Source organism: Nesoenas mayeri (assembly GCF_963082525.1).
Source record: "Nesoenas mayeri genome assembly, chromosome: 6".
Taxonomy (NCBI): Eukaryota; Metazoa; Chordata; class Aves; order Columbiformes; family Columbidae; genus Nesoenas; species Nesoenas mayeri.
Window position 1 is genome coordinate 36362635 of NC_137545.1, and position 21258 is coordinate 36383892.

General features: G+C 41.0%; 1 protein-coding gene across 1 annotated transcript in view; it reads left to right on the top strand.

The window, feature by feature from the left end:
• Positions 1-1108: 1108 nt before the first annotated feature.
• The window catches only part of GPR39 (G protein-coupled receptor 39), a gene marked incomplete at both ends in the record, with an annotated part of 82310 nt that continues 62160 nt past the window's right edge, over positions 1109-21258 (top strand). Inside the window, one exon of the mRNA XM_080346318.1 lies at positions 1109-1976. Within this exon, the coding sequence (XP_080202444.1) occupies positions 1109-1976 (868 nt within the window). The remainder of the gene's footprint in view (positions 1977-21258) is intronic.

A 21258-nucleotide genomic window follows, 5' to 3' on the forward strand; every position in this document is an offset into this window, starting at 1 on the left:
GGTTACCTTGGGAGCCTTCAGTGCTATGGTGTGAAACTAAAACTAAAAAATGCATTAAATTCATTCCCCCTGGGGTGCAACACAGGAGAGGGAAGTTCATTTTCATCCCCTGCTACTACAGATTATTTGAAAGCATGAGTATGACTGGGATTACTAACTTCATTATTTTTATCTAACGTGAGTAGATGAAAATTTAAAGGGAGACAATCGACGTATCTAAATTTAGAGTTCAGCTTATTTTATAACTTCTGAAAAGACTCTTCACAGCCTAAACAGTTATTTAAGAAGCTACCAGTTCATCAGCAGTATCGAAAAACCAGAACCTCCTGTTGATGTAAATCAGTCCGTGGCTGCACAAACTGCTTAACAAACGCAGCTGCAGCAGATGCTGAGGTTTTCATTAAAAGAAATGTAAAGTAGTGAAGAAATTTGGCATTAGTGCATGTAGAAGTAAAGCCTGAAGCCCAGTTAATGTTAAACTTGTGAGCAGGTACTTTCTCTTCAGTGCCTGTTCACACATTCAGCCTGACCACACCAACCTAACAGGGAAAACACCTGTTTGTTCCTGAGAAAGGGCTCCTATTACAGGAAGTGAATTTCAGACATGGTTGGCTTGCCTTTTTTTTTTGTGTGTGTCTAACCCCGTTTCACTGCCAGTGAGGAGGGACAGGCAAGATTTAGGTTAATGGTTAACAGAGCAGCTATAACCACACAGAAACTGTGACTTCCTCATGCTGGGCCTGAGAGCTGTCTTTGCTTGTACAAGGAAGAGGCGAGTGTTGAAAGCAGAGCAGTTCACACCGAAAAGCACTGAAGAACGGCAGCTTCACTAGATAAAGAGGAGGAAAATCCAAAAGGAGCAAGACACGGTTGTTATTAAGAGAGGTAAGAGCTAAAACACTTTCCTGCTCAGCTTTTTGCCTCAGTGGCTGTTGCTAGCAAAACCCACAGGTGTGGCGAGTTGAGACATGCTCGTTACACCTGACTGCTCGGACCTGTGCATCTTGCTGAGAGGGGCAAAGCAACAAAGGATCTATTTGCTGTAAATTGGAGCACCTGAGAAGGCAGGAAAGCTCTTCCTTCCTTCTCTCTGACCCAGGGGCTTCTCATGGCAAAACAGACATCATCTTCAGAGTGTTCTGATCTCATTGACCACAGCCATGTGCCTGAGTTTGAGGTGTCTTCTTGGATCAAGATCACTTTGGCCTTAGTGTATGTCTGCCTCTTTGTTGCGGGCATTTTGGGCAACAGCATCACTATCAAAGCCACAAGGATCCTGCAGAAGAAAGGCTACCTGCAGAAGGAGGTTACGGACCACATGGTGAGTCTGGCCTGCTCTGATCTGCTGGTCATCCTGCTGGGCATGCCGATGGAGTTCTTCAGTGCCATCTGGAGTCCCTTTTCCACCCCCAATGGCAATGTGGCTTGCAAGCTCTACTACTTCCTTTTTGAAGCCTGCAGTTATGCCACAGTGCTGCATGTGGCCACCCTCAGCTTTGAGAGGTACATAGCTATCTGCCACCCCTTCAAGTTCAAGGCTGTCTCTGGACCCCGCACGGTGAAGCTGCTCATCGCCTTTGTCTGGGGGACATCTGTCATAGTGGCTCTGCCCCTGCTCTTTGCCATGGGCACAGAATATCCCCTGGAAGCCATCGAGGGCTACCAAAGTAAGACTGCCTGCACCACGCCTATGCCCAGGCACCACATCCCTGAGCTGAAGCAGAATTCAACCATCTGTACCAGCCTCTCCTCCCAGTGGCCCGTCTTTCAGGCCAGCATCTTCAGTGCCTTTGCTGTGTACATCATAGTGCTGGGATCTGTCACCTTCATGTGTCGCAGCATGATGAAAGCCCTGATGATCCATAAGGAAGGAACTGTGGCAGTGAAGGGTGGACCGAGACATGAGGAGCAGTACCTAAGGAAAAATGAGAGCTCGGAGGGCAAGAGCAACAGGAGACAGATCATTTTATTTCTGGGTAAGAGCCCTGTCTTCCTCTGCCTCCCCTGCCCCCTTTCCACATGGGAAGGAAGCCTAGAAGCTTTTATTTTATTCCAGCAAGTTTCCTAAAGTTGGTGATGCATGGTTTGAAACCAGTGCAAATTGCGGGAGAGGGATACTTTTGGTTGCAATTATATATTTTAAGAAACTTGATTTTCCTTCATGTACTTTACTCACTCTTTTTGTTGTTAGAACAAGTGGGAGAGAAGAACAAGGGAAAAATCCATTTACAGTCTGTTATTTATGTTGTTTGATTATACTGCATGCTGCAACATGCGTAACAGGGTGCTGCTGCTTGGCCTTTGGGGTAGCAATAGGCAGCGGTTGCCTGGATATTAAGTAGCCCTATTTGCATGTTTTCCCATTAAATTACAAATATGTGCATATTTAGTAAGGCTCTTGATGGGAGGGAAGACTGTCTTGCAAGATCTGAAGCTCATCCCACTCTGAAGGTACATCCCTGTTAATGTGAGGTGCTCCCTGGAGGGTACTTATTTAGCCTCAGCAGTTGTGTCCAAGTGTTAAGAAAGCTGGGCTGGAGAGTTGATTTGGTCTTGCAAATTGCTGTTGCACTCTTTGAGGTTTTTTTTCCTGGATTTATTTGAAGGCCTATAACCTTGGAATTATGGTTGATTCTGATCTCTCTAGCCACATTTGTCAGATGAAAACTAATCAAGCTGTCATTTCGCCAACTTGGAATCTTGCCGGGCTGTGATCCATGTAGTCTCCGCATTTGTTGATGCTCTTAGAGGCACCTTTAATCATGTTCTGGCTGAATTACTGCTAGTTCTTGTTTTGTTGTGTTGCTTAAGATCATGCTGGATATAATAAATGAAACATCTAGAGTATGAGTGGACAGTAAACCTAGTATTTCTGTGTTGCTTTTTGGTGCCCCAGTTGATATTGTGGGGTGGGGGGGTTGGAATTGAAACTCATGGTCTGTCTGCAGCTTTAAGTAGATGAGCTTTTTTTTATGACTTTTTTTTTCCTTTTTTTTTTTTTTTCTTTTTGTACTTGAGAATTCTCTGTTTCCTTTCCTAGTCCTGCCTTTGCCATGGTCTGTGGTTGGGATGTGAAGTTGCAGGGTAAGGAGTGCAGGGGGCATCCAGCTCCTTTTCTGCTGCACCTGTGTGAGAGGTGGGAATATAGTAAAAAAACCTGTCTTGAAGTCAAGACAAATGACTCAGAGCTTTGGGGAAAGGGTGGAGCTGCACCCTGTACCAGCAGACAGGGTGACGAAGGCTTCAAATGGGAGATGTGACACTCCAGGCTGTATAGAGCTCTTCCTTGTGCTCAGGGTGTCATCTAATGTAGAAATAATCTCTTCCTGCAAGGTGTCTGCCAGTCTGGGATGAGAGGCCTCATGTCTGTGTGATTAAAAGGGCTCTTGGTATCCTTACTCCACTAAAAGTACTGATTTTTGGGTAGAGGCTTGGCAGCTAATGCTAAATACAGCACGTTGCGCAAAGCAGGAAAAGAGAGAAAGCTCTGCTCTTTAAGTGCTACTGTGGGATCCTTAAATGTTTGTTGATGTCTCTCCCCTTGTAAATTATATTCCATAGCTGCATTAAAGCCTCGTCTAACATCCGAAACCTGTAGCAAGTTCTACAGGTTGAGAGGTGAAGGTAAATTGCTGTAGATTTTCTTCACCTCCTTGATTATTGTTCTTGCTTGCTGATGGTGTAGTGTGGAATAGGGCAGACCTGGTGCTGCTCGCAAAAGTGTTAAAAAGCTAAATGAAAGGGATTCACTTGTCCCTTAAGAGAATCTGTTGCTAATGTCTGACGCCTTCTCTGTGCTCTCAGCTTCCTGGAGCCAGTAGGTACTTCTATGAATCCTCCAAAATGATTTCAGTGGCAAGATTCTTAATGTGAGTCTTGCTAATTAGCTTGGGTTGTGAAATAAATTAATAAACTGAGAAGAAAGAAACTGTGGCCTGCATCCCTGAGAACAGTGCAAAGCAATTTAATTTGGGGATTTCATAAGAGTGATGCTTTAGGGCAGTTTTAACCCGGAAGAAATGAACATATAAATTGTTTACAAATTGCTGAATTTAACTATAGTGATTTAGAAGTCCTCTTTGTTTTTCATTTAGCAGACAGGTCAAATTAAAACAAATACTTGCACATTCCTAACATATTTCACTTTTAATGTGAAATGTAAATGCCAGTATATAGCATGATGTCTTCGAACATCTAACAGCAATAAAAACATTTTAGCATTTTCATCTTCTAGTTGTTAAAGTGATACATTCTATAAAAGAGATTAAATTCATAAATCTCCTGACGATGAGAAAAAGCTAAATAGAAGGGACACAAGGGGAACCTGGTGTGTTTTAGTGTCATGTTATTGTGTGGCATTTGAGAAAATTCACAAAAATTAATTGCAAATGTGAAAGACTACTTGCTGTAGATAGTGTTGGTACTTGCAGGACAGGCTCCAAATGGGGTAATGCATGTATGATAGTGGAGGAGGAAGGTGGTAAGGGGCCAAATGAGGAGAGCACAGCTGTGCTGGGAAATTGAACTCAGGTGAGGAGGGGCTTTTGCCCAAGGAAGGTGGCTGTGAGGGTCAAATCCTTCAGCTCAAAGCCCAGGCTGTCTGGTTGGGGATTTGAAGTCCCTGATGTAGAGATGTCAATTCCTTCTGGTTTTGGCTACCTTACCATGATGGAGAGGAAGGACTGGCCCACTGGCTGCCAAAATAACTCCATGCATGAAGTTGGAGAGGGAGTACTTCCAGGGGCTGTTCTGCTCACATTTTGGTATATTTGTCCCAGTGGAGGAATGCAAATTTGTCACAGTGTTTTGGAGAAAATCAATTCAGTTGTTATAAAGTAAGCTGTGCAGTGCTGTTCCTTTCAACTTCCTTCCTGCTATTGCTGTTGGCTTCAAGAAAAACACGTAAGTCTTTGCTTAGCGCTTCTCCTCCTGAAATTAGGCATTTTGTGCTTTTGGGTAGACTGGGGCATACTTTCTGCAATCTCCTTGTGTGTAATTTATTTAATCATCTTCTGAGTCATGCACTAGAACTCCAGTGGGTGAGCCCATCCATGTGAGCAGTGTAGCTGGGACTGGTTGACGCTCTGTAACTTCCCCGTGTTTGTTGAATAGCAGGGAAAATGTAGCTGGACTGGGAAAGGGGAGCGGTGTGGGACGAGCCTCCACACAAGCTGCTGGTGGGGTGGGCTTTGGCAGCAGCAGCTCCATGCCAGCTGTGCCTGCTTCTTTGCCATGGCTACATCCTTCTTAATCTAGTCAATAATACAAAGGCACATTTATACAAAAGCAGCTGCATGGTTTATCATCAGATTAAATCTGACCTTAACATGTGCTCTACAATGAAGTAAGTTTTGACTACCCTAGATGAAAAACTTATTGTTTCTGAAGCTTCTGTGGCATCTTCAGTATTATGCTTTTAGCAAAAGCATTAATTATTTTGTATAAAGCAGCCTTGAGCCTACCACAGTAGATACATTGAAATAAAAAAGTCCTTTAGTGTTGCTATACCCTCTGCTTTTCATTGCAGACACTTCCAGTTTGCCCCTTGGAGCAATACTCTCCTGTTTGCACAGCAGGAAGGTCCCACTGCATGTGGCTACTAGGCACTGTGGGTGGTGGCCATTTGCCAGCCAGTATCCAGGCAGAGCCTTTCAGTCTCCTGACTGTGATGCAATGTCTGTCCATCCCAAGGTCTTCCTTCCAGAAGAAAGAAATATCAAAGCAATCTGGCTGCTATGAAAGTGTTCAGGTGGATGCATTGAAGAACTGTTGTAGCTGCAATGGTTGGCAAAAGCCAGAGATGCAGCTGGACCTATCTAATTGGAGACCCTGCTGGTACCAGCCCAGCTCCACCAGTTCCCCTGTGTCAAGTGGGACAGATAATTTTCTCCATTGCCTCTTTTCTATCACTACAGAACTGTAGTTTTTCTGCTTTGGGGACTTTTGCTGTAATATGAATTTCACCTGCATACTTGGACATCAAATATCCTACAGGGAAGGGAAGTGTGTATCATAATCTATGGCAGCACCTCCATCTGAGAAAAGCAGCATGGTGGTGTTTTGTGTGTGTGTGTAGTTTGGGGTTTTTTTAAATTATTTTTACATTTTTTTTCTTTCTGACACTTAAGTATGTCAAATATACCAAGCATCAGCCTGAAGGCAGTAGTAGTGGTGGTTTTGTGTGACATAGTGTGGTACAGGTAACTTCAGGTCTGGTCCGTTTATAGAGCAATAGCAGTTAGGGGCTTTACTGAGACTGGCAAGGGATGCAGAAGGAAAGAGAGTCCCTGTCTCCAAATCCAAGTAAAATGGGCAGAAGGGAAGGACTGGAACAGCTAGACAGAAAGTGGTCAGTGACTTGATCAAGGCCACAAATGCCATGGAGAGTCACAAATGCATCAATGGGATCTCATGCTAGTGCCCTATCTGCTGGACAGCCCGGCCACTCTCCTGCCGCTTTTTTGGTGGTGACTTAAAACAATGCCAGGCTGTTCTATAGCAATACCAATGCCACTGTAAGCACCATCTGCACCTGGCCATAAGCTAAAGCTAGAAAAAAATTTGACTCAGAAAATAAAAAGACCTCTTAGAACTTAAACTGGAGCACATTTTTTTTTTTCTCCATATACTAGTGCTGTCAGGTTAATGTTTTACTCAGAATAAAGGTATTGTGTGTAGAAATAGCCTTTCCAAAGATCACTAAGGAAATGTATTTCACAAGGCACTTGGCAAATGGGTTTTCAGGAGGCAGATTACTTCAAGTGGTTGTGAAAAATACATGGTTGTCATCTAGAAGATGACTCAGGCACAGTACAACTTGACAATGGTAGGACTTCTGTTACAGGAAAATTAGATGCTGCTTCATAGGCTGAAAATTGGCTGGGTTTTTTCCTTACTGCAAGAGGTAAAGCTTGGGGATAGAACAAAACCTGATAGAATAACCTAAATGATCAGACTCCAGAACATAGCTCCAGCACATGTTCTTTAAACCAGGCTTCATTGACCCTTCTTGGTTCATTTCTTAAACCATTCTATTCAGCTGCCTTTCTTCAGATACTTTGTTGGAGAGGTGCCTCAAGATAAATACATTGTAGTCTGGATATGATTTTAATCTCTGTTTTATACAGTGTTTCCATCCATATATTACCCTGAGCAGGGCTTCAAATTACGCAAGACAAGTGGGAGACTAAAGGCCCTGGAATGGGTAGCAGGGCTTGAGCAGGGAGCATGAAACTCTTACACCAACAAACTGGGGTCTGGCCATTCAGCTGAATGGGACACCCATCCTCTCGCACTAGTAAGATTTTTCTTTTAGGTGCTGCTTGCTGGAAGAGAGATAAAAGCAAAGGATTTACCTACTAGTGTTCAGTAAAATTTGCTTTCCTCTTCTCTGCAAAACTATTAACCTGGTGTCAACAGCAAAGGTGATCAATGCTGCTGAATGCTGGTAGCACAAAACTGAAGCTCAGCTATTCAGCAGATGACAATGCAAAGGCTGCATTCAGGGGTTGTGCCTTCTTGGGTCAACTGTGTACAAACAACCTCCTCTGAAGAGCTGTGGGACTTCTGTTGGTTTTAAGGAAAATACATATCCACAGTAAAATAGGCTCAAGGCAAACTTCCAAAATCCAGATACCTGTATGTTCAGTTTTCCTACATTGTAATTTAAAAATGAACATAAGCAGAAACGAGCATAATTTTCCTCTCTATTGTACAGAAAGCAATTTATCTACTGCTGCTTTTAACTGGACTCATGTAATAGAAGATTGTGCTTTTGGCTTAAGTAGACAGTCTTCCTTTCCTCCTACACCGAGGGATGGCAAAATGGTACAGAGAGAAAAAGAATGGAAGAATAGGGACTAATTGAGGCCAGCACCCCTAGGGTATTTAAGTCTTCTGTAGTTTTAATGGAAAAATCAATGTGTGATTACACTTTGCATTAAAGTACTTAAAAATTGCTTCAGCATGAAAAGTCTACAGCTCTAAAAACAACCTAACCCTGCGAATACTGTAGTCATAGAACCAAATTCACCACTAGTGTAATCCATGTAATTCTCCATATGTGATATCCTGGCAGATACAGTTTCTTTGGATACGTGACTACTGTCTTCTGGGCACAAGAAGCCCATGAGCACAATGAGTGCTTTACTGGTGCTTAGTGGAAATTGCAGCCATGCTTCTGTCTTTCAGCTGATGCCTACAAGGGAACTTTATTAATATTTCACCTGGTCTGACAGTGAGCTGTAGGTGTTGGCATGCTGCTTCAGTGTAGTGTACCCTGCAGCATGTACAGGGCAAGTATCTTTCCACTTCTTTGTGCTCTACCATCTGTGTTGTCCAAAGGTTAAGTGGACAGCTGTGATTTCTTAAGTACTTCTGGCTTATATTGCCTTTGCCAAAAGTCTTTAAGCCTCATTAAGGACTGTTACCAGTGTTGTCCTTGAACTTAGTATTATTAATAGTGCTCTCTCTTACAAGCTGTAGATTATAAACCTATCAGCCTGTGATTGTTCTGGCAACCCTAGGTATGTGCTAAGAAGGAGGGAAGTGCAGGCAACATCCCTTCCTGTGGCAGCGTAAGCCAGGAAACAGGCAGGGGACTGATATCTTTGGGGAGCTGAGGTCTGGCTGTGTCATCTCAGTGTCTGGAAAACACACTCTGTATCATGGCAAACCCTCTCTAGGACATGTTCTCTTACAAGTAGAAGCCTTGGAAGCTGTCTCTTTCTTCTAATAGTAGATAAGAAAGCACTAAGATTTATTTACCTCAAAGTGGAGAAATACAGATGTTGTCCCAGGTATGTTCTAGGGTTGTTCAGCCTGGAGAAGAGAACTCTGTGGTGAGACCTTATTGCTGTGTTTCCATACTTAAAGGGGGCTTATACGAAAAATGAGGACAAACTTTAGCAGGGCCTGTAGTGCCAGGACACAGGTATGGTTTTAAACTAAAATTGGGTAGATTTAGACTACATGTAAGGAAGAAATTTCTTAGAGTGAGAGTGGTGAAACACCGTCCCAGGTTGCCCAGAGAGATGGTAGGTGCCCTATCCCTGGAAGCATTCAAGGCCAGGCTGGACAAGGCTCTGAGAAACCTGGTCTAGTTGAAGATGTCACTGTTCATTGCAGGGGACTTGGACTTGGTGACCTTTAAAGGTCCCTTGCCATCCAAACTATTCTATGAATCTGTGAAATGAGTCGAGGGAGATATATGGTCCGCAGACAAAACACAGCAGCCCTGCATTAAGTAACTGTGTCCTGTCAATTTTAGTCTACTGCCTTCATTCTTCGGTCGAGAGATTATTGTCTTAAGCATTAATTTTCTGATTTCTCTCTGTTTTCTTGCTATCTCTTCTGAGCCAGGCACCATGTTAAATGCAGATTGCTCTTGCAGCTTTCCAGTTAGATAGGACTCATTCGTGGCAAATTCACAGATGATTTATTGAAGTCTTCACCTGTGAAAATGAAATGCATTATCTATTTCTCTATTGTTTCATATTCCAATTAAACCACATTTCACAAAATTAAATCTTTTGTTTTCCTTGCTGATGTTAAGACCATTATCTATAAGAATGATTGCTAGCTTGTGAATTTTAATGGAAGCGAGCTTTATTTCTGAGCATTTATTAGTAATGTGAAGCTTTCAATTTTATTGTATATAACTTTTTGGTTTCCTAAAGGCAACATTTGTGTTATAAACTGAGAACCAACCAACTGCCAACCAGTATGTTAAAGATTATTTTCTTCCCTTTCATTGTTATGAGTTCCTAAAGCTATAATTTTACTGGGTAGGTAGTACAGCTGAAAAACTAGTAAGAAGGAATTTTAAAGTTGTGTTTTCCACTGAAGATAAACAGTTAAGATTTCAGCTTACGTTTGGCACAATGTGCTGTAGCGCTCTTTTAGCCTTTTTTGAGGGCATCATAAGAATGTCTAGGTTGCTAGATGCCAGCTCTATATTTAAGTGAGAAAGCAGTTATCCTTCTGATCTCTCTGGATGCATGAATAACATCAAGGCCAAAAGATTATGGATTAAATGAGTCTGCCAAGAATCTCTTAATCATATAAATAGTGACTTACAAGGAAGGGTGAAACTGAGAAAGAGGCCTAGTGTTGTTATGAGCTAACTTTTCCCTGTTTCCCCTTAAGCTATTTTTAGGCCTCTGGCTGCAGTGTTTAATTCTTTCTTAAAAGCACTTGCTGTGTTTGTTTTTATGAATTTCAAAAAGCAGGTATTTCAGTTGCAAGTGCAGCTTATAGGGTTAGAGTTAGGGATCTCTCTGCGAGAAAGCATATACTTGGTATGGAAACATGTAGAGAGAGTTCTGTGAGCACTCAAACACATGGCATCCACCTACAAACAGGTGTGCATATGTAATAATTACCAGGAAACTAAACTTTACACCTCTGTCTGGGTTTCTTTATACTCATGAGTATTAGAGAAGATAACATTGCTTAGCTATCCATCCTTGTCCTCACTCAGCATAAATGGATTTATTTTCTCAGGTTTTATTAGGTAGCATCTGCACAGATACTCAAAAAGCCAGTCTGCTCCAATCTCTAGCTGAACCCTGCAAAAGAGCTCAGATACAGCCCCTTTCAGAGGGTCTTCTAAATACTTTGTTCCTGTTCACATATAATTTCTGCAAATCCACCTTGCTTTGCTCATCCATATTATATTGCCTGCTTGGCTTTTGTTGAATGTAATGATAGTCTTACATAGTTAAAAGAGAGTCTGCCTCAAGCTCAGGCTCTTGTTTTAGTGGTGGATCTGGCATGGTGCTATCTGAAGGTGATTTTGATTTGAAGATATTAAAAGACTGTCCTGATTGCTCCTTCCTAGAAAAATCCCTGGAGTTCAATGTGTGTTTACCTCTTCTATTAAATTGCAATAACTACAATTATTCTAGCACTCCTTCTATCAAGTGTAAAATTTAAATTGTGGAACTTGTTATGGAGGCCAAATGTGAAAGTGGGCTCCAAAAGAGTTTAAATGTAACCTTGAAGGATAGTGCTGTCAAGAACAAGATATAATCTCGACTTCAGAAAGTCCTGATACTTCTGAGTGCCAAAACCTTGGTGTGAATAGCACAGGAAAATCCCTCTATGCTTGTTCCTTCTCCCATAGACGTCTATGTGGGATCAACATAGAGAGAAATGAATGGGCAGATGAGTCCTGGGTCTGTCCCAATATATTTATTCTTACTGTGAAACTTTCTGTACATGCTGAAATAGGTAAGTAATCAGTCACCACCTGCAGCCAGGTACAGGAACGTGAGCTTTTTAAGATGGTAGAACAAAAAGTTAGTTTGGACAAGAAAAAAAATCAATTAAAATGGTCTCTCTCAAATTTTGGTTTTTTTCCTACACTCTTCTGACTCCCCAAACATCAGCTTTTCAAGAAAAAAATGTATTTGTTACTGGGTGTGGGTTTTTTATCTCTGTGTATTTATGTGTGTCAAAATGTTTCTCATTTGATTAGCTCTGGTATTAGTTTTTTCCTTACTGTGCCTCACAATCTGTCTCTGCAATAGAGACAACTTTTGAGCTCCCTGATTTTGAAAATAAAACTGAACTTAAATTTGTCCTTTAACAGCATTAAGAATGAAGGTCCTCACCAACTGAGTCTCTTAGTAATGCTTAAGGATATCTATAGATATGTTCTTGAAACTGATATGACCAGCAATCGGACTTTCAAGTTAACTAAAGATTGCAGTACCCTAGCAATAAGGTACACAGAGATTCAAACAGTGTTGTGGACGTGACTTCAATGTGTCAGGTTTAACCATTAGATAAGAACTAACATGATATGGTGAAGGACAAACAGAAGTCAAAAGCAAGCACACTGGTCAAGTTTGCCCATGCCCTCCTGACAGTGAAATTGCTAAAAGCTTTCTAACTTTCTGTAACAACTTTATTCAACAGATCTGTCTGATGGGTAGACAGAAAAGCAGGTCTAAAATGGATGCAAAGGGTTGTGTCACAGATGTTCAAAAGATGGTGTATAAGTGATCTTTTTGTCTTGACAGCTGAAATACCTGAATTCTAGTGGTAGTGATGATGGCACCAACTCCTGCCAAAATCTGTAAAAGTATCTATTGGTATTTGCAGATGTACACACACCTTTGAAAATCTTGGACAATGATTTTATGGGGGTAACTTAGCTACTGAAGTATAAGGGGTGTATATATATTTTTAAACTTGGAACTTTTTTCAAAAATGTAATATCTAACTACCCATGTTGAGGCTGGAGAAAAGGGCTACTAAGATGACTGAAGAATGTGAAGACAAACCTTTAACAGAAGCTAAACCCAGTTTGTACTTTTGAATGTAGCAAAATGAAGAACACAGCTGGCTTTGAGTTGTTTGTAAGTACATTGGGGCAGTGAGTACCAAGAAAACAATCTTGCAAGAAAAAAATCTTGCAAATCTTGCAAATCATTGTGCAATGAATTAGATGCTGTGCATCTTTAGACACTGCCCAGGGAGCCGAGCCTGTTTAAGTTAGGCTTTATGTCAGGGAGTTTGCAATTGCCTTTGCTTCAGTTGTAGAGCTAAAGGACTTTCTCTCCAGCATGCATGAGTCTTCCTCTTAGAGACTTGAGTCTGAAAGTCATAGTATCCTTGATTAACTCTTAATTTACAAAGCTTAAAATCCATGCTGAGTGTGGATTTGCTAATTGGGTCTATTAAAATATAAAAAAACCAAACCACACAAACAAACAGAACAAACAAACAAAACAAAAACAAAACAAAAAGCCCAAACAAAAACCAAACAAACAAAACCCCCAGCAACAGAACAGCAAAATGAGAAGGTTCTTCTGCAACTGCTGTCTGCTGGTGTGGTGGGTGCAAAGGGCCGTCACTCCTCAGCTGGAGCAGTCTCTGAGCAAAGCCAGAGTAGATCTGATCAGTCATTGCCTCTAGAGGTTTGTGAGTATATACCTACTCTCCCTCACTGCTTCTCTTGTGCCCTTCCTAAAAGATTTTCCCCACTTAGTGTACTTGGAGGCAGCCTTGGGAGCTCATTGTTAAAAGTTAATGTCTGGAGATTGAAACTTTCCATTGTCTTGATTCCTTTCGCTCTTTCTATTCCTGGTCATGTACACGTCTACTGAATTCTGAAAAGCTTTTTGATAGCAACTTGAAATTCAAATGTCCCCTTTCTATCTATCTTCTGGTCCAAGCCAACATTTAAATGCATTCTTTTCTATTATAAAGAACATATTGACAATTTAGGAAACATTGTCCTGGAGTGCAAACGCTCTGAGATTACAAAATATTGTCATGTTCTCTGCATTGATCTAAATGATAGCATTGGCACAAGAACTAATAGGTCTATAGAGGCCATGAATGAGTACAGACAGAAATGAGAAAATTTCTAATCATGAGAAGGACATGTTCAGGGACAGCCTTAAAGTGGAGAGCTGGACCAAACTAGTTTAGTTTCTGGGGCACAGAACACGATCATTTCTGCAAGTCCACAATGCTGCTACCCATGCTGGGACTGGAGGCAAGTCTATGGCCAGAAAGCTTAGGCCTCTACTGGGTTGGAAGGAAGAGGTTATGTATGTCACACCTTGGTGTGGCACTCTGTGACTCTGTATCCTCCTTCGGGAGGGTGCTGGACTTGCAAAGAAGGCCCAGCAAGCTTACCCAAGCTGAACATTTTCTTGGTAAATACCTGTTGCCAAAAGGAGACTTCCAGAAAGCTGACCTTGGACCTTACAGCTTGGTGCATACATGGGTCCCTGCCTGTGCATGAAGAGTCCATTTCCTCGGTGTTTTGGGTGCAATCAAGGGCAAGATTATCACCTGTGCTGCTACTCCTCTTGCTGCTACAGGTCTACTCTGCAGCCTGCCTTGGTACATTCCCTCACAACCTACATGACCGTCAGTCTCTGGTGTTCAAAACCCTGCCTTTGAGTCCATATCTCCAAGAGAAAATTGCTTTAACCTTATTAAATGGAAGAGAAATTTAAAATGTCTTAATGTTTATTTGCTGACAGGCAGGAATGTCCTCTAAATTGACCGTCGCAGCTTGAACACGGTGCTGTGCAACCAAATTGTAAGCTCTTGTTGGCCTTCAATGAAACAATGTTAAGTCTGGGGAGTGGGAATATTATTTTGGCCTCCCTGGTTGTGTGAATAGCATTCTCATTTTGAAGTTTTATACAATGAAGTTATATTTGATATTTGCATAATTCAAATAGATGAAATCCTCAAACAGACACAGAAGACTTGATTTCATTAACTTGGGATGCAGCCATTCCCATCTCTCATGCAAATGGAAAGTGCCTTTCCTGTAAGTATACTTTAAAGATTCATTTCTTTCTCTAATCAAGTGGTGAAATCCTACTCACAGGAACCAGAATTGATTTCTTTTCTCTTCAGACTGAATAGCACAGACCTTATTTGGGTTCGCTTCTGCCATGAAATGTAAGATTAACCCTTCTGCGTGCTGCGAATCAGCTAAATGTGTTTGTTTGCTCCTCCAACACACTGAAAATGTACATGGTGCACTTGTCCTGCAAATGTAGCCATCAGATCAGGGAAGCTCTGCCTATTGTCAACAAGGATCTATTCTTGCTGAGACCCTGACCTTGAAAGCTCATTTTTAAATTTCCTTCTGGGCCTTGAATGCTGTTATTGATTACGGTTGTTTTGCTTTTAGTCTTTAACAATCAAGGTGAAGAATTGCTCCCAAATATCTCAAGATGTCAGGAGGAAGGCAGCTTCCCTGCATCGCATAGACAGTGTCAAGGAACCACAATGGACTCTCACAAGCCATCCACAAAGCAGTGGCTTTTCTGGTTGGAAATGGAAATCAGACAGAAATGCTGTTCTCTCAGAGCTGGCACCTGTGCCTTGCTCTCTGTGGGAGACCTCTGGGGGCATGAGAGCTCCACTGCATTAATGTCATTTAATAGGCATCAGTGGAGAATTATAGGTAACCAGTGTTGGTCCAAGTAGTCTTTAGAAGTAGTCCCACATACTATGTAGTCTGAGCCCAAGGCTGGGACTCATGTCCATAGCAGTGCTTAAGTGAATGTTCTTCTCTCTCTATTGCTGAATTGTCTGCATGTTTTTGTACACTATTTTCTGGTTCACCTTCTTGGTAATAGAGCTCTACGTTTTATTTTCTGTCTGTCTGATGTATTACTTTTCAATTCAATTGTCTTATGTTAGCTGAAAATGGTAGCCTGACCCCTTGACCACTGTGGTTCTCTGAAACATTTCCCAGTGCTTTCATTGAAAGCAGGATGCTTTGCTACATTCTGTTGAAGAGCTGCTTTAAAATTAAAAAAAAAAAAAGAGAGAGAGGAAAATGTATTTCTTGGTAATTTGGGATTCTTAGTTTTCTGGCTCTCTTTGTCTTAGAACAAAAAGTAGTCATTGGGGAAGGCTTTTGCGTGCAGTGAAAGTGAATTGATGGTGTGCTCTGCCCCTCCTGCACACTAGCCTGCCCTGTCGAAGAAAGCAGCAGGAGGTCAGCTGCACTGAACAGCTCAAGAAAAAGTCCTGGGTTTTCCTCTTGTAGTAAAGGAAGATTTTACTCTGGCACTAATTAGAAAACTCTTCCTTAGGTGTATACACCTTTTGTGGTATTTGACCTCTAAAATTCCTGTGTGGGGATGCACACTGGGCAGCAAGCACTGAGCTTGCTCTGGTGTTTTGGTTCCTACATCAGATGTCAGCTGCCTTTCACGAATGAGTTTAAAAGTTCAGCGTAGTGGTTCCCAAGAGCTTTAGATCAGTCTGGCTTCACTGCTTCACTTCATTAAACCTTGCACAGCTCCTTCAAACCTCTGAGTTGCCCACACCGCTGGGGCACACAAGGCCTGATTCCTTTGTTTGAGCTGATACCAGGTAGCAGTAGGCTGAGATATACTGTCTCTGCTTTTCTGGGGGTTCATGTGACACCCAAAAATGTGGCTTTTTTGGCACCAGGGAATGCTGAAATGGTCTATATACACATACACACATGTCTGTGGGTATATATAGGTATGTATATACATATATAGAAGTGTTGACTAATTAGGAGTAGCCATTATCACCAAACCATTTGCCTTATCTCAAGGTGCGTTCCTCATGCTGAGCAGCTTCCTCACACTTCAGAGTCACAGCAGCCCAGAGCCTTCTTGAATGGCAACGTGGTACATTTTACAAGAAAAGCAGCCCAAAATAATGGGGCCTGAAACAATCACTTCGTCTTTGTGTATCTGGAAATTTTGGAGGTTTCATTTCAGTTTTGGGGTGAGTTTTTGGTTTGGTTTGATTGTTTTAGTCTTTAAATAGAATCAGCTCAGGGGCCCCAGATCCCATCCCAAGCAGCCACATTTTGGAAAAAGCCACATTCAGCAAAAGCCCCTAAAGGGCAAGGCAAACACCAAGCTTGTCGGGGTGCACTGAACATCAATGCACTGAGTTCGGTAGGAACTAAAAGTATTTCAGACTTTTGGTGAAAAAAACCTTGTCAACTGAACTCTGCTTTCAAGTCATTTCAGGTCAGGAATAATTGCCGTCTTTACATCATCATTTTCAAATTGTTTCTCCCTTGAAGCAACACTGAGAAAGTCAGTGTCCCTAAGGTTCACATCTTCATTTAATTTTCCTGCTATTTTAATATATCAATAGTTCTGATCATTTTTGCTCAATATGGTTTTGAAGAGAAAATTCTGAGGCGTGAAAAAAAAATCTGTTTAAAGTGAAACGTCACGCATTTGATGCAAGGACTAATGTTCTATAGGAGGAATAGAAACAAAAATCTCATGATAACCCCTCTGCTTTCCTAAAATAGAAAACCTGCCTAGTTAATGAATATAAATGAATGTACATTCACTTCCTTTTTTTTGAGGTTACTAAAGCTGATTAACATTAGGTACTACAATTTATTTAAAGCAGTTGAGTAATTATTCTGCTTCCTATCCCATGAACATGCAACTTATTTATTACTGAGGGGGTTTTTTTTGTTTGTTTAAAATGTATCCTTGAAATCACATTGGGGACAATCTTTGTCATCAGAGTTTTAAAATAAGTATTTTACAGTGAGTAATTCTGGTATACAAGCAAAGAAGAAAAATTGGGCAGTGATATAGAAATTCGATACACTGTGATGCATTGTCTTACAGGAAAGGGCCTGAAATCCTTAGGAGTGAAATAATGTATTGACAATTTGGGGTTACACAAGTAGAATTCAATATACAGCATAATTAAATTAGAAATTGATAGCTTCAGCAAAACAAAACAGTTTTTCATATAAAATTTAAAACCAGTGAAGCTACTTTGCTTTGTCGTGACACTGGGTGGATCAAGGGGCTTTGCCTGCAAATTATTTTCCACCAGATCATCATAAAGTGACTTGTATGTGTTGGCCTTTCCTGTTATGTTAGTCTAATGAGAATTTACTCTCTGCTTGCTAGTAGAGGCTGCCATAGCTTCTGCTGTGTTGTTAAGCCAAGCTGGTTAAGTTACTCTATCTAGGTCTATCTTTACTAAAATTGCCTTTTTCTCCAACCATCCATCCTCAGGATTGAGAAAGACAGAAGTGGGCAGATTCTGGCTGCAGTCAGAGGTGGCCAGGAGTGGTGCAGTTATGAGGACTTTGCACTCTTGTCCCTTATTGTCCCTTTTGTTAAGTTAAATAAGCTTGCTGTTGTACAGAAATCACTTTAACCTGGTTAAAAGTTGTCCTCTAAGTCTGCATAGCTTGAGATACTACAAGAACCTTCTTTGGGCTGGGAGCACTTTAATTCCTCATGCTCGATGACTGTAAGGGCACGTACAATTGTGTATGAAGGAAAAGAAACGGTGAGATTCTTAAACTCAATATTACTATTTTAAAGGTAGTATCACTGTTTTTTATTAACTACCACTACGAAATCAATATCAATATGGAAATTCTATTTCAGGATTAACAACTAAATCATAGGCAACTCTAGCCAAAATAAAGTGTTGATGTGAGCACCATAACTGAGCTGAGAGTTTCAGTATTAGGTATTCCTTCCCACAGGAACACGTGTACAGCTCTCATTAATATTTGCAAGTTCTGTGTATCTACCTGTAGAGGAACATACACCACTTAAAAGCAAGGGGAAAATCAAAACAAATCTGCTCTGGAAGTTTCCCTGCTAAAGCCCTTGAACCTCATCTAAGGGGTATTATGGGACAGAAACAAGTTCCGCAGCTGGGGAACTTCATGGCAAAGTTGCATTTCATCCTCAGACCAGTTTTAAAAAGACAAGTTGAAATAAATCTTCTGTATTCTGCAGATGTGCAGACAATTAATGAATAAAATGTAATTCTGCAAGCAGCCCATTATGGCTATAGTAACAAGTTGAAAAAATTCAAAGCAGCTCATGCTGCTCATTTAGAGTCACCAGCTTCTGAAAGCAATGATATGTCCAGTAGCCTATCCTGACATAGCAGGAGCTGTACTTATTTGTACAAATCTAGGTACTTCAGTAATGTATCTTGCAACTTATTTGTTACATTATAGTATTTTGGAGCCCAATCTGAGATGAGGGGCCCCTTGTATTATGCACTGTGAAGACAAGAATAACTCCTGTCAAACCATATGCAATCTATCTAGTTAAAACCAGAAAAAATGGTAAAAGGGAAATTCAAGATATACAGTTGATCTTCTGTAAGTTTCATTAAAACAGTGGTTGCATATTAAGTGCATATTTTGAAACTACATAAGAAAAGTTTACTTACTGAATAAAAGTGGCCCAGTTACTTCTGCGAACTAGAGGCTACATGACAACCAGGTAGCAAGTGTTAAGTAACTCAGTTTTACATTTTCTGAAAATGCGTGTGCAAGAATCTTTTTTGTAAAAACAATTATTTTTCTTTGAGTCCATCATTACCAGGGGCTCCATTGTGTTGCATTTTTAAAGTTACTCCTCACGTGTTAGTAGATGAAAATGAACTGCAGGAAGTTGTCAAAGCGAGATGGATTTGAGTAGCAAGAAATGCTGCTAGTAGACTTTTGTTGTCAGCCACCTCTGATGCTGGTGTTGGAAGATGAAGAGGATTATTTGCACCAGCTTGTAGCTTCTCAGAGAAAAAAAAAAAACTTCTGTGTATTTGCAGATTAGGCTAGACATAGGCTTTGCTTCTCTGAAGAAAACTCATTAATATAACTTGCATTGAGGCTCTGAAGTGCAGCCTGTTTGTATTTCTCCCTTGGCAGTGTTAGAAAACCTCATCTCTCCCTGATCTGCATTTGAACAGTCTTCATTCTTCTCTATTTTAGATAAAGGACTTCTCTGCTTTAAACACTTCCTCTCTTTCTCTCTCATTTGAGCATGGAGATGTCGGGAGTTTTGTTGTTTGGGGGGTTGGTTGGTTGTTTTTTCATCTTGAGCCTGTGCAGTAGTCTAACTATTTGCTTTAGGGTGTCTCTGGTTTATCACTGATGGGCAGTCATAGTTTCAAATGCACTGACTACAGCTCTCCTGGGTGAGTCTGTTTTGTCTGATTGTGTCTTGGAGTAACACAGAGACAGCCCCTGCAAGCTTGTTTGTTCATAGTCCTCACATTCAGACACACTGGTGCATTAAATGTCTGTGCTTTATGCATTTAGGATGGAAAGTTTCCCATGACACGTACGGTGTAGACTTATAATTTCCAATAAATTTGCAGTTTCATATGCAAAAGAATTATATGGAGTGTAGAAAAATTAAGAGAGCAATGAAACTGTACAGTTTAATTCAGGCACACATCACTCCACAGGAATAGCCATTTGTCTGAGTGATTTTGGTGTCACTTTAATGCTTGCTGCACAGCCAAATATTTTTGACTTTTGAAAAGACCAGCATTTGATGCTAATAGTCCAGGTTTTCTGAGCCCATGACACCACAATGTGCAGAAATTAATCTGAAACTTCTTCTTCCTTTACGTCTTCCACCCATATGCTGGGTCTAGGTCAATACTCAATGAACAAAACATGCGGAATCTCTAAATGGGATAAATGCGTACAGTTTACTACTGGACCTTGGTTGAGACTAAATGTGAGTAATCAATCAGTTTTTGGAGACTGATCTCCCTTTTTGCCCTACCTGCAATCCATTTCTCCTCAGCTGGCTGAACAGCAGTCTCTGAGTATGTACCTGCAAATAATACAAGAAATTGTTTGAAGCCTTCTCTCCCCGAGTGTCTTCCCTGCCTTTAAATTGGTAGTTTATATGTGGAAAATATTATTATATTGACTGTGATTCAACAGAGGGTGTTTTCTCCTTGAATGCCCCTAAGACTGAAAGTGATTTGTGAGGTGTCCACCAGTTTATGCTTCAAAGACAACTTCCTCTTTGTAGCTTATAAAATCCTATAAGCCAGAAATGTCTCATGTTCATAAAATCTATGGCTCCCTCTTGCATCCTAGCCATAAGAGTTTTTATAGGGCTCTTGTGCTCTTCCTCAAGCAGGCAGGACAGTTGCCTGAAAACAAGCACCAAATCTGTTGACTGGAGGTATATGCATAGTCTTACTGAAGAGCTAATATTGTCTGCTCTCATGTTTTGGAGTCAGGCCTAATAGGACTTTTTAATTCTCTGGTTGGAGAATGAGGTGGCAGCTTCATAAAGCTGTATTACTCGTTAACTGTTACAGATGAAGATAATCTGAAACACAAGAACTATCAATAACAAAGAGCACTGGACAGAAGATTTTCTGTATGGGAAATTGCCCATCCACAGCATACTAAAGATTTTATTCCTTTCATAAGTCAGGTTTCTGACGTCACCCAAAGCTTTTAAGACTTCAAATTTTTATCCTCCTGTCCAGCTGCCTGTTTGTTTCTTTTTGAGAACCAGGTAAGGGTTTTCTTTTTGAAACACCTTTTCCATGCCCCAGCACTGAAGTATATGCATATATTTTGCTTACAGTCTGGCTACAATTCTTTATTGTTAAACTTACTTGCAATTAGTGTTCTAAAACCGAAACTAATTTTACCCCTTCACAGCTACAGAGCTCACAGCAATTGTCTCAATGCTCAGTAGTAGCAAACTCTGTCCCCCATTCCCCCCTGCTTCCCCAGATCAAAAGTAAATAGGATTTAATTTCATTCCCCCTGCCTCTAACTTAAGTTGTTCTGTCTCAGTGGCACCATCACCATGACTTTATTTAGGAAGTTTCGTTCTTTGCACCTTTTGAAATATACATGTTTACTAGCAGTAACTTTGCTAAATTTGTGACCCTTGCAATTGGGGACTATGCCCTCAGGGCCTCCGTGTCTTTGCTATGGAAGCATTGGACAGA